The 14,292-nt window shown below is 41.3% G+C and overlaps 1 protein-coding gene across 5 annotated transcripts in view; it reads left to right on the top strand.

Annotated features, from left to right (window-relative positions):
• Positions 1–13,502, top strand: part of TNFAIP8L3 (TNF alpha induced protein 8 like 3) — a 58,511-nt gene extending 45,009 nt beyond the window's left edge. For 4 of the 5 annotated variants that reach the window (XM_050966927.1, XM_050966930.1, XM_050966929.1 and 1 more), the window contains one exon: positions 12,660–13,502. In XM_050966927.1, the coding sequence (XP_050822884.1) occupies positions 12,660–13,222 (563 nt within the window). In that variant the 3' untranslated portion in view covers positions 13,223–13,502. Of the gene's footprint in view, positions 1–10,342; positions 10,442–12,659 lie in introns of those variants that run through there. The other variant, XM_050966931.1, reaches the window with a different exon arrangement.
• The last annotated feature ends 790 nt before the right edge of the window (positions 13,503–14,292 follow it).

The raw sequence follows: 14,292 nt of genomic DNA, 5'->3' as shown, positions 1-14,292 counted from the left end.
TCCCTTGAATACTTGAACAGCTGAAATGTACACACAGCACGTGACAGGGTGAGTTGAGATATCTTTTATTGGACCAACTTCTGTTGGTGAAAGAGCCAAGCTTTCCAACCAACAGAGTTCTTCTTTGGGTCTGTCAACCTGAAAATTTGTCTCCCTCACCAACAGAAGTTGGACCCATAAAAGATATTACCTCCCCCACCTAGTCTATTTAATATCCTTGGACCCACACAGCTACGCTGCATACATACTCAAAATGGACAGATCTATTCTCCCGCTCTCTGTTCCCCATATCTATTCAAGTATTGATTATGGGCTCACGAAGGAGAAGAGCTGTCTAGAGCAAGATGCTGTGCAAATTCTCTTGCATGGCTTTATCAGACGACATCACTCCTGACCCTCTTCTCCCATCACCCTTAGTTAGTCCATGCCTGGGCCTCTCTTGAAGAGATGATGCCAGATGGTGAGCTGATTTTGTAACATACACAAAGTATAGGAAGACACAACCTAGTTCATTTCCACTTGCCGGTCAAGTCTGAATTTCAATTCCTATCTTGAGACATAAATTATTCCACTAATCCATGTTGCCAGCTAACCCCATTCAGTAGTTTGCCAGGAAGTGCTTTTTTATAGTGATTGTTGGTATTAGAAATGATAGAAGGGAAAACAGCCAATTTTTACTTTTGCCATTTCACCGCTTATGGTAGTGCTGTTATTTTCCAAATGCCTAAATCAGTGCATACATAAGATTAATGGTGTTAGGGTCCCTGTATTTGGACACTGCTAAGATCTCCTCTGGTCAGTTATGTACCATAGTTGTGTCTTGTCAATCCTCTCTCCCATGTCATTATGAAATCAAACTGCCTTTTTACACATGGGCACATATTCATAATAGCAATTTAAAAGCTTTAGCATGGGGTCCTATAGACGTGCACATGTTTAACTGGCCTTCTTTAAAAATTACTGATAAATTCCATCTGGTCTGTAGGATTTGTTGGTTTGAAGTTATCAGACACATGGAATATTTCTGCTGTGCAGATCCTGCAGTTACTCCACAGTAACATGCACACTAACAGCAAACAGGCTGGTTGTAGGATTGTCCCTCAATCACATTCTGAATACTTTTAACTGCTCCTTTTTCTACCAGATCCTGTGTCCTCCTGCTCATTTCTACAAGCTTAATCTTAACTAAGATAAAAGGTCACACACAATTTTACTGGAGCCTAATAATGGAAATAAAATTAATTTGCAGTGCACTACCACTAACTACCTTGTCTAGAACTCCTAGAAATAAAGCCATGGAAGTTATTTACACAGCCTCTCCTTTCTAAAGCCATGGTAGCTATTTTTTATTGTACAGTCATGATTCTACCTAGCAGCTCAATACAATTTCTTGCTCACACTTCATATTAAGTACATTTAGTACAATAGTTTACAAATGGTTAAAACATGATGAATAGATGTTACAGATAAGGATGAGCCATAGTTATAAATAGGCTTGGAAGGATTAGATTTTTATTGGTAAATGTCAGTAAAACTAGTAAATGTCAAGTTCTTCTTACTCACACAAACCAATAAAAATATTTCCACCAAGAAGAGACATTTACACATAGGCAATGTAAGAAAGCTTGAGAGCTTAGAGTTTGATTTAAAGATATTTACTTTGTATATTTGGACATGTGATGTTGATAATTTTAGTTAAAGGTTTAATGTGCCCTTAATATAAAGTGTGACATTTCTTTTCCATTACATTCCAAGTAACAAATGTACCTAGCATTCTGGCAGGCATAAGTTACTGCTGGAAATTTGATGGAATGGCCACGTTTCCACTAGCCGCACTATTGTTAGCTCCACTCTGTTCCTTATGTATTAAAATATGTTTTCTTTTAAATTGAAGCCTTTACACATTCAGGAATATCTTTTAAACAAACAATTTAGGTAGCAAAATGGTTTTAATGACATACTATGGTCCAGTTCCTCAAGGGTATTTGTAACTAACTCCAATTAAAATCAATGGGAGTTAGGCACCAAAAATACCTTTAAAAATCTGAGCCTTGGTAATTACCACTATACTCCCATGTGCCCTTTTTACTTTTAGCTTGAGGTCAACTGAGAGCTGAAGTGTTTATTACACTGTAGGCACAAACCCAACCATGGCAGTGCAAGCTTCCCCTTTGTAACTAGCACCAGGTTAGGGGAGCTGGGTACAACCAGATAGTCTCAGAACATTTAAAACGTGGATTGGTCTTGCAGTGTGCATGAGCTCAAACTACATTTTAACCAGGCTGGAACCTCTGCTTCAGCCTTGGGCTTTTACAGGTCTAGACATCTTTGTTGTAAAAGGGTCTCCTAGTGTGGCTAGATTGACCGCCTAGATGGGAGCTAACAGTCACAACTCTCATTGTGATCAGCTAGCTCAGGGGTTCTCAATCTTTTTCTTTCAGAGGCCTCACTCCAACATGCTATGAAAGCTCCACAACTGTTTTCCTGCATATAAAAGCCAGGGCCAGCATTAGGGGGTAGCAAGCAGGGCAACTGAGGCCCCACACCACAGAGGTCCCCCAAAAGCTACGTTGCTCAGGCTTCAGCACAGGTGGTAGGACTCAGACCCTGGGCTTCAGCCCCACACAGCGGGGCTTCAGCTTTCCACCATGGGCCCCAGTGAGTCCAACCCTGGTCCTGCTTGGCAGCCCCCCCGAAACCTGCTCTAGTTCCCTAGTGGTCCCAGACCCCAGGTTGAGAACCACAGAGCTAGAGGGCAGAATGCAATACAGGCCCTATGATTGTTGATTAAGTAACCTAAATTGCATATTTCACAGCTCTCAGTGCCAGACATGCAAAAAGGCTCAGCCCGGGCATACTGGATCAATTGTAAGACAAAGCAAGAAAATTCTTGTAGATCCATCGTCACATAACAGGAGGATCCCATCTCAGTTATAGCAAACCCAAACATGAGTGACTCCTGGCCAGAGCCATGTTACAGTAAACTCGGGAATGGATAGCACAGATTCCCTGTCGAGCATTTTTGTCTGTGCTTCGTATTAGCCTTATCCCTACCCCCTCGTTAACATTCTTTAGTGGGCTCTCAGGGAAGGAAAAAAAAATCCCATCCAGACCTGTCAGTTGTTATACCAGCAACAAACTATGCTTGAACACAATTGTCAGTAACATGGCTTTATATTTCACGTGGACTGGGTCTGAGTCTGTTTCCATTAATAGTCATGCGGAATCTGTTTTGTGAATTGTGTTTCTGGGAGTGTGCACTGTTTCTGGTATTCCATGCAATGTGTACATAATGACTAAATGCATATTTACATGCAAATAATATAGCTGAGCACCCAGTCCTAAACACTTTGTACTCTATTCAGCCATCTGGAATCAAAATATTTTGAGAATATTGCAGATGGTCTTTATTTTAGTTTCAAAATCTCTTAAAACAGCTATAAAGACTCTTTATAGCCAGTCTTGTCTCTACAATTACCAAACTTTTTCAGCATTTCTATTATGTGCTTTTGGATCTTTTGGGTTTGATGCACCATAGTAGATATACATGTGTTTACATGCCATCACCATTTCATCACCAAATGCCAATACATGGGCACTCACTCCTAGAAAGAGCAGAAAGCTTTACTGGTGCTACCCTAGCCTGAGGATTTTTCAGCTCTAAACTTTGGTTGCAGCTCTTAAGGAGGCCTCTTCAGCTTCAGCTCCTGGGTGATGTAGCCACGCTCCTCCCTTTCCACACTATTTCTTAACTTCTAAACATGACTAATTTTTTAATCATTATCTGTATTCTATCAAGGACCTCATTCTGGATGACTAATGCAGAGCAGACTTCCTATCAATATCTTCTGTAGATATAACATACAGTGCTGTTTGTCTCTACAGAGAATGATAAATGGCCAAAATGGATGTTGGTAAATGCCTTGTCCAACATCTGTTTGGCCAACGAATGGCAACTAGTTTTCCTCTTCTAGTTGTTATGATCACAAAATACATATAGCCAAACAACTCAATGTCTCACTGTTATATTTTTATATATGCCATTATTTGACTTCATCAATAGGTGTTGAGACAAGAAGAGAAGGAAGTTACCCATACACTGGGCAAGCTGCTACGCTCATGTAAAAATCACACAAGGCTGATTCCTCACTCTGGCACTTTGAGTGCAGAAGGTGGGGGCCCTCAAGGGTTCTAAAAATTAATACTGGCCATTCCAGGCTTGTATTAAACTCCCAAGGTTACAGCTTTTCTCTGACCTTGGATTGGTCAGTGCTGCCAGCACCCAAGTGCAGAACCCCTTTGAGAGCCCAGAAGGCACACTTAGGTATTCCTTCCTGTGGGATACCCTCAAGCCCTTTCACCCCCACTCCAGTTAAGAGCTAAGAAAGGGTGGGGGGAAAACCCAAAAAACATGCGCACAACCTCATAGGACACAGAAATCCAATCCTGTTCTTTAAAAAGGTAAATTTGAAAAAAAGAAAAAGAAAGTAAATACATTTGGAAACTCAGGCGTTTGCTAGGTTTTAAAAGAGTACAAGGATTAAGCACCAAGAATAGCTTTCTTGAGGTCCATCTTAAAGTTACAAGCAAAAAACAAAAGCACCCAAGGTTAGCATAGAGGAGTCCACAAGCCGTAAACAAATAAGAGATAAACCTAATCGCATCTTCCTAGACATTTCCTGATCTACTTACCTATCTGGGATTTCAAGTGGGTAGTTTCTAGGTATGATACCAGGGATTTTTCATACCTGGCCCCAGGCTTCTTACAGCATAGTTGTTACCCTGTTCGCTTCTCCTCAGGAGAAAAACCAGACAGACAAAAGGGGAGTCTTGTTGCAATTTTAAAAAGTTCTGGCCTTCCCATTGGCTCTTCTGGCCAGGTGCCCATTCACTTATTTTTACCTATGCATAGCTGTGAGACTTTTTAACCCTTTACAGATAGGGCAATTAGAGAACAACTACTAAGGGAGTTTATAGCTACTGGCTGGCTGGCTATGCATAAAAGGGAGCAAACACACTGCCCCCCGCCCTCATTTATCTACTGATTTCAGTTTTGCCCATTTACACCAGCAGAAAATTTAGCTGGCTGTATCTGTCACAGATGGAAAAATGCATAGATAGATAAATGCAATCTGCTAGTTGGTTGGTAGATCAAAAATCTTTCAGGGCCAGTTCCACTCTATGTCCCAGAGAGCCACATTTTACCTTTGGAAAGCTGATTTCTATAAGAAATATAAGCTAGACAGCTTTCTATTGGCTGCTCCTATGAGGATGCCAAAGAACATTTGCTGTTCTGGTGAAAGTCAGCTATTATTTATACTTAAGCTGGCTTCTGCTATCAGTGTAAAACACAAGTTCTGCCTTAAATTCTGCCCTCTTTGCTTAAACCAGGTCTTGGTATTTTTTATTCATTTATCACAACTGCAGAAATGCAAATCTGGAAAGCCACACTTTCTGGAGGATGGCAGATTAGAGACCAACATCTTAGTATGGAGGTTGCTGACAACATATTTCCGATATACAAGTCATTTGAAGTTTTAGGGATCTGCAGTGCAGATGCTGAAATGTCAAAATTCCTAACGCAGTCTAATCAGTACCCAGATACAAGCAGTTTTCTGTAGGTTCAGTTATTGATGGTCCTAAAAGGTTAACAGCATTTATAGAATTGTTTGTCTTCTGTTCTGTTACTCAAGGGAGAGTAGGAGATAGACTGTTTCTACGTGGCAAGCAAAGGAGTTATATTTTTGAAGAAAGCACAGCGTAAGGCAGAAAGATACGACTTCTAGAGTAAAACTTTGTCCCCCAGACCTCATTAATGTCTGAAATTTAATCCGTGTGGCTAGCTATGATCTTTGAAAGGCAATCATTGGCTTAGTATCTGAGCACAGATTAATACTTGGAAGCAGAAACCCAAAAAAGCCCTCTCTCTCTTGAAAGTTTATATGTTCAAAGATTTTTAAAAATCTGAACTTGGCTCTGTGTCCCCCTTTAGTGGCTAGACAGCAGGGTTTACACATTGATCTGAACAAAAAGGCTCAGTCTGATTGTTTCAGACCAAGAGTTCTACAGATGGCCCTAGCACTCAGACTAAATCTGGTTCACTCCAGTAGCACTGGTCCTATGGAACGTACCTTATCTATATTTTATTTGTATTAGGGATGTTGATTAATCACACTCATGCGATTAACAAAAACTTAATCGCAGTTTTAATTACACTGTTAAACAATAGAATACCAATTGAAATTTATTAAATATTTTGGATGGTTTTCTACATTTTCATACATTGTATTCTGTGTTGTAATTGAAATCAAAGTGTATATTATTTTGACTACAAATATTTGCACTGTAAAAATGATAAAAGAAATTATATTTTTTGATTCACCTGCACTACAGTACTTGTGTGAATCTGTTGCGAAAGTGCAACTTACAAATGTAGATTGTGTTACATAACTGCACTCAAAAACAAAACAATGTAAAACTTCAGCGCCTACAAGTCCACTCAGTCCTACTTCTTGTTCAGCCAATCGCTAAGACAAACAAGTTTGTTGACATTTACAGGAGATAATGCTGCCCTCTTCTTATTTATAACATCACCAGAAAGTGAGAACAGGCATTTGTATGGCACTTTTGTAGCTGGCATTGCAAGATAGTTACGTGCCAGATATGCTAAACATTCGTATGCCCCTTCATGCTTCAGCCACCATTCCAGAGGACATGCTTCCATGCTGATGATGCTCATTAAAAAAATAGTGTTAAATTTGTGACTGAGCTCCTTGGGGGAGAGTTGTATGTCCCCTGCTCTGTTTTACCTGCAATCTGCCATATATTTCATGTTGGATGGTGATCCAACACATTCATTTTAAGAACACTTTCACTGTAGATTTCACAAAATGCAAAGAAAGAACCAATGTGAGATTTCTAACTGACCCAAGGTTTAAGAATCTGAAGTGCCTTCCAAAATCTGAGAGGGATGAGATGTGGAGCATGCTTTCAGAAGTCTTAAAAGAGCAACACCCTGATACAGAAACTGCAGAACCCAAACCACCAAAAAAGAAAATCAACCTTCTGCTGGTGGGATCTGACTCAGGTGATGAAAATGAACATGCATTGGTCTGCGCTTCTCTGGATTGTTATTGAGTAGAACCCATCAGCATGGACGCATGTCCCACTGGAATGGTGGTTGTAACACGAAGAGACGTATGAATCTTTAGCGCAGCTAGCACGTAAGTATCTTGCGACGCCAGCTACAACAGCGAACACATGTTCTCACTTTCAGGTGACATTGTAAACAAGAAGCAGGCAGCATTATCTCCTGCTAATGTAAACAAACTTGTTTCTCTTAGCAATTGGCTGAATAAGAAGTAGGACTGAGTGGACTTGCAGGCGCTAAAATTTTGCACTTATTTTTAATGCAGTTTTTTTGTGCTTAATTCTACATTTGTAAGTTCAACTTTAATGATAAGAGATTGCACTACAGTACTTGTATTGGGTGAACTGAAAAATACTTTTTGTTTTTTTAAAGTGCAAATACTTGTAATCAAAAATAAATGTAAAGTGAGCACTGTACACTTTGTGTTGTAATTGAAATTAATATATTTGAAAATGTAGAAAACATCCACAAATATTTAAATAAATTGTATTCTATTGTTTAAAACAGTGCGATTAATTTTTTTAATCGCTTGACAGCCCTAATTTTTAATATAGCAATTATAGCCCCTAGCATCCAGGCACATGGCTTTGGAATGCCATAGAGGACAAGGCCATTTCTGAAGTAACCAAGTCTCATTCTGTTCACAGCTTCATAGACTAGGAGCAGGCCTTTGAAAGTTGTTGGGAGGTAAACACAGAGCCAATGGAGTTCACAGAGCAGAGAGGTGCTGTGTCCTTCTTAGCCAGCATTGGCGAGTCTGCAGGAAACGTCACAGCCTGTGATAGCTGTGGATAGCTCTAGACAGAATGTGTTACAATTGGCTCTTGCCCAAAAGACAAAAGCAAGGATCAAAGTAGCAGAGGCCCATCTGAGAGGAAACTGTGATCCCCTATGAAAAGGGCTCACATTCAATAAAACGTACATTGTTCAGACAAAACAGAATCTCCCTGGAATCGCAAGCTGGTACTGTACTTTCATGACCCAATACTGTACTCCCAGATGTAAATCATGTCAAATTGCCATAGTGGTGACATAAAATGTTATGTTCAAAGCCTACTGGCTCGTTTCTTATTTTATAAATTCCTGAAGTTATCACACCAGCATAAGAAAAAACTGCCCTGGTAAGAGAGAGACTTCAAAGAAAAATATTTACTTTTAAGAAAAATGTTGAATTAGAGTACAATAATTACACTGAAATATAATAAAAATCTGAATTTTATTACTTCAGTTGTCATTAATATACATCAACTAAATTTTTCATCTCGCCTTCATCTAGCCTCTAATATTGCATGCTTGTTTTAATGTGTGCAATTGACTGCAGCTACAGAGGTAATGTGCAGCTTGTGTATATACGGACCCATCATGAAGCTTGCTCCCTAAAACCCTAATTTATACTTACACACAGGCTTGTGCACACAAACCAGGGTGCACCCACATCGCAAAACTGATTCTTTGCAAACAAGGGCCCACCGAATCCAACTCTCATTACTTTTAAGAGGAGCTGCATTGAATCCCAGTGAGGGCCAGATCTAAGATGATCGGCTTGTGGGTTCAGATACTGTGGAGAAAGGGTATCAGAAGGTACCCATGGTGAAGTAATCTGAATAACTGAAATGCACATTTTACCAGTGCTAACCATGGTTTCCTGTTATTCCTTTCTAAAATGTTTCCCTGATTGTTTTAGATTGGTAAAAAGAGGCTGTTTAAGACTAGGAATTTTAGCAATAGCTGTGTGGAATAATCCTTTTTAAAATACCACTCTTAATTCAGTAGTTATAAGATTAAGAGCTGTTTGCACTAATTCATGTCATATTTGATTCAGAATTACTCAATTTGCATTTTGAAACACACACGTATACCCTCACCGTGCACACACACACACCAAGTCCTGGTTAATTACACTGCTGTATTAGGCAGACAGCAAAGAAATATAATGCTTGAACATTCAAAGCTTCAACATCATCTATTTTTTAAACTAGCAAAAAAGAGCAAAAGTCACTGAACAGTCAATTTTGGAATAGTCAGAAAAATATTTCATATGTTTTGGTATCAGATGAGTGAAACAGTTCTTCTGGAAAACAACTTGTTCTAATCACTGTCATCTCAGAAGCATGTTCTCACTCTATTTTAGTAAGAATCCAAAATATCTGAGATGGTGGCCAGGTCACATGTCAGTCATGTTGTGACCAGACAACCAGAGCAATGCTCCAGACCACTCCAGCAGCAGCCATCTGACTGATTTAGTCTGGGGCTGCTGCTCAAAGGCAGTCAGGCCGTTGTCCCCCAGCTCCACAGAACGATGGGACTTTGAGCAAGTGCAACCCCTGTCAGCTAGCCCTTTTTTATTGGCAGCACTCCTAGCAGCTCCTTTACCAACTTCTATGGCTGGGGTTACCCTGGGAACTATTGACAGATAATGTCATTTAGAGCTGCTTTCAGCCCCATTACTGCAGAAATTCTATGGTTATTCCTTTCCTTTGGGCCTTTCTCCAGTACTGGAATAGGTCTTCAAGGGCCAGCCTAGTCTCCTAGAGGGCAGCAGCCTCTGAGAATCTATCCAGGTACATCTGCTAGATACCATTATTGACTCACGGCAATAAAGTTCCCTACCAGCCATATGTTGGCAACACCACAGCTCGTGCATTGGAGTTTATAGGGCACCACCTGCCCTTACATTTGCTGGAGCAGGAAAGCGAATGGCCTCAAGGTAGGGCAGAAGGGGAAGAGGTGTGGGTATTCAGTTTGTAGGAATTGCTGCAAGTTGACATAGATTCAAGACTAGTCTCAGCAAATGAGAGTTGTTTCTCTGTAGATTCTACAGGGCAAGGACTAGGCCTTCTCGAGTTTGTTCAGCCTTTAACACATGGGAGGTCCTACCAGAAATATAGTACTTAGTCCCAATCTCTCAAAGCAGCACTTTCCAGTGTACTGCACACCATGGTGAATGTTGCAATAATACCTTGACTGCTGAGCTACCGGCTTGTGAGAGATGAAAAAGAAGCCTCATTTCAGCATTGTTTCCCTTTTAATTCTTTTTTTTTTTAAATCACGGTGTTTGATATCTCCTCTTCGTTAGGGGTTGCTATTTTATCCTTTCCACTCCACCAAAGGACCAGGAGTCACAGTAGAGCTTTGTTTTTGCATCAGTAACAGTAGCACTTCACTTATGAAAAGTTTGTCTGTTAATTTAGAGCCAAATCCTGTCCTTGGGCACATCCAATATTCAGATAAGTGAGGGTCTAGCTGGTGTGGAAGGAATCCCTCTTCCTTGGCCATGGAGCTGTCCCACGGGTACTGTTCTACTGGCGTCTCAGGATCTCATGGACTCCATGGGTGCTGCTGCAGAGTGAAGCACTAGCTGTCCAGTTCTTTGTGCTATCTCCCCTGTTCCGCTTCAGGCTAACAGTTCACTGTGTCTTCACTCCCCTCACTTTTGGTCTATCTTATTTATAGTTTACACTCTTGGAGATGGGGACAGTTTCTGTGTGTTGGTGCAGTGCCTAGCAGAATGGGGCCGCAATCTCTACTAAGGCCTCTACACGCTACTGTCATTCAAACAAACAACTCGGTAAAGAGAGAGACCGAGTGGGTTGGGGGCAGGGTGTGGAGGTGGGATTCTCCTACTAAAAGTGACCATTCTGCTGGCTACCTCTCGGTTCCCTGCTCCCTGACTTGTACCCATTTATCATTGCTTTACTACACAGACCAAATTTCTTACATTCCACGTACAAACACTCCAAGCGTAGTATTATAGAAGCAGCATTCAGCTAGTTGGTTATTTCATATAGTTACTTAATTGCCTTTTATGTTTTCCCTGTAAACTTCCTGCCGCCCCTTGCCGCCTCTCCGCCCCCCCCCCCCCCCCAAATAAAACCAAACCACAACCACCATTTATGCCCAACAGGAGTATGTCAAATATTGCAACCATTAACTCTCATTCAACAAGGTATTTCACTGGGACTATACATGCTTAAAGTTAAGCACATGCTTTAATACCTTGCTGAGTGACAGTCCTAGCTTGTGTAAATTAATACAGCCATGTGGATGTAAAATCCAAGATACCCAGGTTTATGATGATGATTATGTAAAAAACTGCTCAGATATTTTTGTTCTGCAGGCGAAATTCCTACAGAAGCTCAAATTCAAATTGCTCTGTAGATGTCAGTTTCTCAAATTAGGCACATTGGCAACAAAAGCCAAAAAGGCACCATTATTATAGATTAAAGACACATACATTTATGTTTATGGATCTGTGCAGTCAGCTCTTCTAAAAAATGCTGCCTAATCATTTCAAGCATGGAGCAATAGTGACACCCAGTGACCAGACCTGTAATTCTTCATGGACCTTGTATTTCTCAACCACATTAAATCTTAGGGCTTGTCTACATCACAAAGTTGCAGCGCTGGTGAGGGGGTTACAGCGCTGCAACTTAGGAGGCGTACACATCTGCAGGGCATCACCAGCGTTGCAACTCCCTGTTTGCAGCGCTGGCCGTACTCCCGTTTTGTCTCGGGTGTAGAGGATCCAGCGCTGGTGATCCAGCGCTGGTAATCAAGTGTAGACACTTACCAGCGCTTTTCTTGACCTCTGTGGAATAAGCAGGTATCCCAGCATACCTGAGGAAGCCTCTGATAATCAAGCAGGTCTCCTTCCCCGGTTTGCTCTCGCGTTCCCCGAACCCCCGAGCAAGCAGGTCTCCTTCCCTGCGGTTTGCAGGGGGGTTCGGGGAACGCGAGAGCAAACCGCGGCGAAGCTGGTCTCCTTCCCCGGTTTGCTCTCGCATTCCCCGAACCCCCGTGCAAGCAGGTCTCCTTCCCTGCGGTTTGCAGGGGGGTTCGGGGAACGCGAGAGCAAACCGCGGCGAAGCTGGTCTCCTTCCCCGGTTTGCTCTCGCGTTCCCCGAACCCCCCTTGAAGCCGCCCAACAGCGCTGCAGTGTGGCCACATCTAACACCACTTGCAGCGCTGGTTGCTGTAAGTGTGGCCACTCTGCAGCGCTGGCCCTATACAGCTGTACTAATACAGCTGTAACAACCAGCGCTGCAAAATTGTAGATGTAGACATACCCTTAGAGTCTTTGACAGGTAATTTACATTTCTGTGCACATTGACTCAACAAAAGCTTTCAGCTGAGGAAGCTTTCATTTTAAACCTGTGTCTATTTTCAAACCAAGAATATGCATGGCATTTTAGTGTTTGCAAAGGACAAAGTAATAAAATAAATGTATACCTTGAATATTCAATTCTACCATCTACAAGCACCCTCAGATTTTAGGAATCAAAAACTGGGATATTGACACTTGAGCTTCTGAGGCTATGAGGACTGATGGAAAAACAATACTGAAGACATGACCTATCCCTGGGAGTATCCACTGAACGTGTCAACCATAGGCACCTTAAGTGTGGCTAACAACTAACAGCCTGTATTACGTGTTGCTAATTTGCCACTATATGCAAATTATTTCCAAAGTGCAATTAACTTTTTCTTTTTTTCCCCTCCTCTGCAATAGGTCCTGATTGTTTCAGTTCAAAGAACCTTGCGCTGCAAGCACAGAAAAAGCTCCTGAGTAAAATGGCTACCAAAACTATGGCTAACATGCTCATTGACGACACAAGCAGCGAAATATTTGATGAGTTATATAAAGTAACTAGAGAACATACAAGGAACAAGAAGGAAGCTCACAAAATTATGAAGGACTTGATTAAAGTGGCAATAAAAATTGGGATCCTCTACCGAAACAATCAGTTCAACCAAGAAGAGCTGGAAATCGTAGACAAATTCAGAAAGAAGCTGAATCAGACAGCCATGACAATTGTCAGTTTTTACGAGGTAGAATACACCTTTGATAGAAATGTTCTCGCAGAACTTCTGAACGAATGTAAAGACCTGGTGCACGAACTGGTAGAGCGACACCTGACACCAAGGTCCCATGGGCGTATCAACCATGTCTTCAATCACTTTGCAGATGTGGAATTCCTCACTGCCCTGTATAGCCTTGATGGGGATTGCCGACCACACCTCAAAAAGATCTGTGATGGAATCAACAAACTACTTGATGAGAAAGTCCTTTGAAACTTTGCCTTTTACAAAACAAAAACTCATTCCTAGAGCTGCAGCAAATTGGCCATACTCGATGAGTTGTGGCAAAGCTTGTGAGCTTCCTTCCTACCATCCGCCTACTACACGGACTTCATCAGAAACCAGCATGTGCTCACTTGGCTTATTATGAAGAAAACCTCCCCAGAAAGCTACAAATTGTAATTCTCAGTTCACAGGGATTTCAGCCTTTTCAAAGGAGGGAGCCAAGGGGGGTGCTGATGTTTATTATTCAGAACAAGATCACAGCACATCATAACCTCAGTATATGTTGAGGTCTTGTGTGAAAATGAACCTAAACTCGTATATCTTTTTATTATTCCTAAAAAGGATCTCAGAGGCTTAGATGGAAAGTGGGGTTCTGATGGGCACAAGTTCTCTCCTTTAGTGTCAGGAACCAATAGGAGAGCACATCTCCAATTTTGCAGGTGATTAAGACAATACTGGAGAGCAGAACTTAATAAAAGGAGGAGAAGTGAGAGGAGTAGAGAAGCTTCTTTAAGAAGCATGTTCCCACTAGAGATTTTTGCTTTGTGTCTAAGAATAGAAGTGAGAAACTTGTGACTGTGATTCTGGAAAAACAGCTCAGAGACTTTAAAGTCAAACATAATGAAGACACTAAATCATGAAGTACAACGTTGGCTTCAATAATAACCTGGTTCCCACAGGCTCAAGCACACCGTGACATCAAATAGGCTTAGATTAGAGGGCCATGCTACTTTCTCTGCAATTACTGTTTTCAGTGCCAGAGCATAGAAGTTTCCTGCTGAAGAACACCATGATTCAAATGCTGAACACGAGAGGAAGTGTGATATTACTGGATCAATGAAGCCATCATCTGTCCCTTCCTTCTCCACTGAAACACCATTTCCACCTGCAAATAGCAAAAGCTCTCAAAAGACAATATTCGATGTATGGAACAACTTTTCAGCCATGGCTTAGTGTATGTCCATTGTAATTAGCTGTGTTTACAGTCAAATAGTGAAATGTGGGGAACAGGGGCCAAGCTGCTTTTTCACAGTGCCATCTATGTATAGAACATCCAC

This window comes from Gopherus flavomarginatus, chromosome 9, assembly GCF_025201925.1.
Source record: "Gopherus flavomarginatus isolate rGopFla2 chromosome 9, rGopFla2.mat.asm, whole genome shotgun sequence".
Lineage (NCBI taxonomy): Eukaryota > Metazoa > Chordata > Testudines > Testudinidae > Gopherus > Gopherus flavomarginatus.
This window is presented reverse-complemented; position numbering and strand designations above follow the sequence as displayed.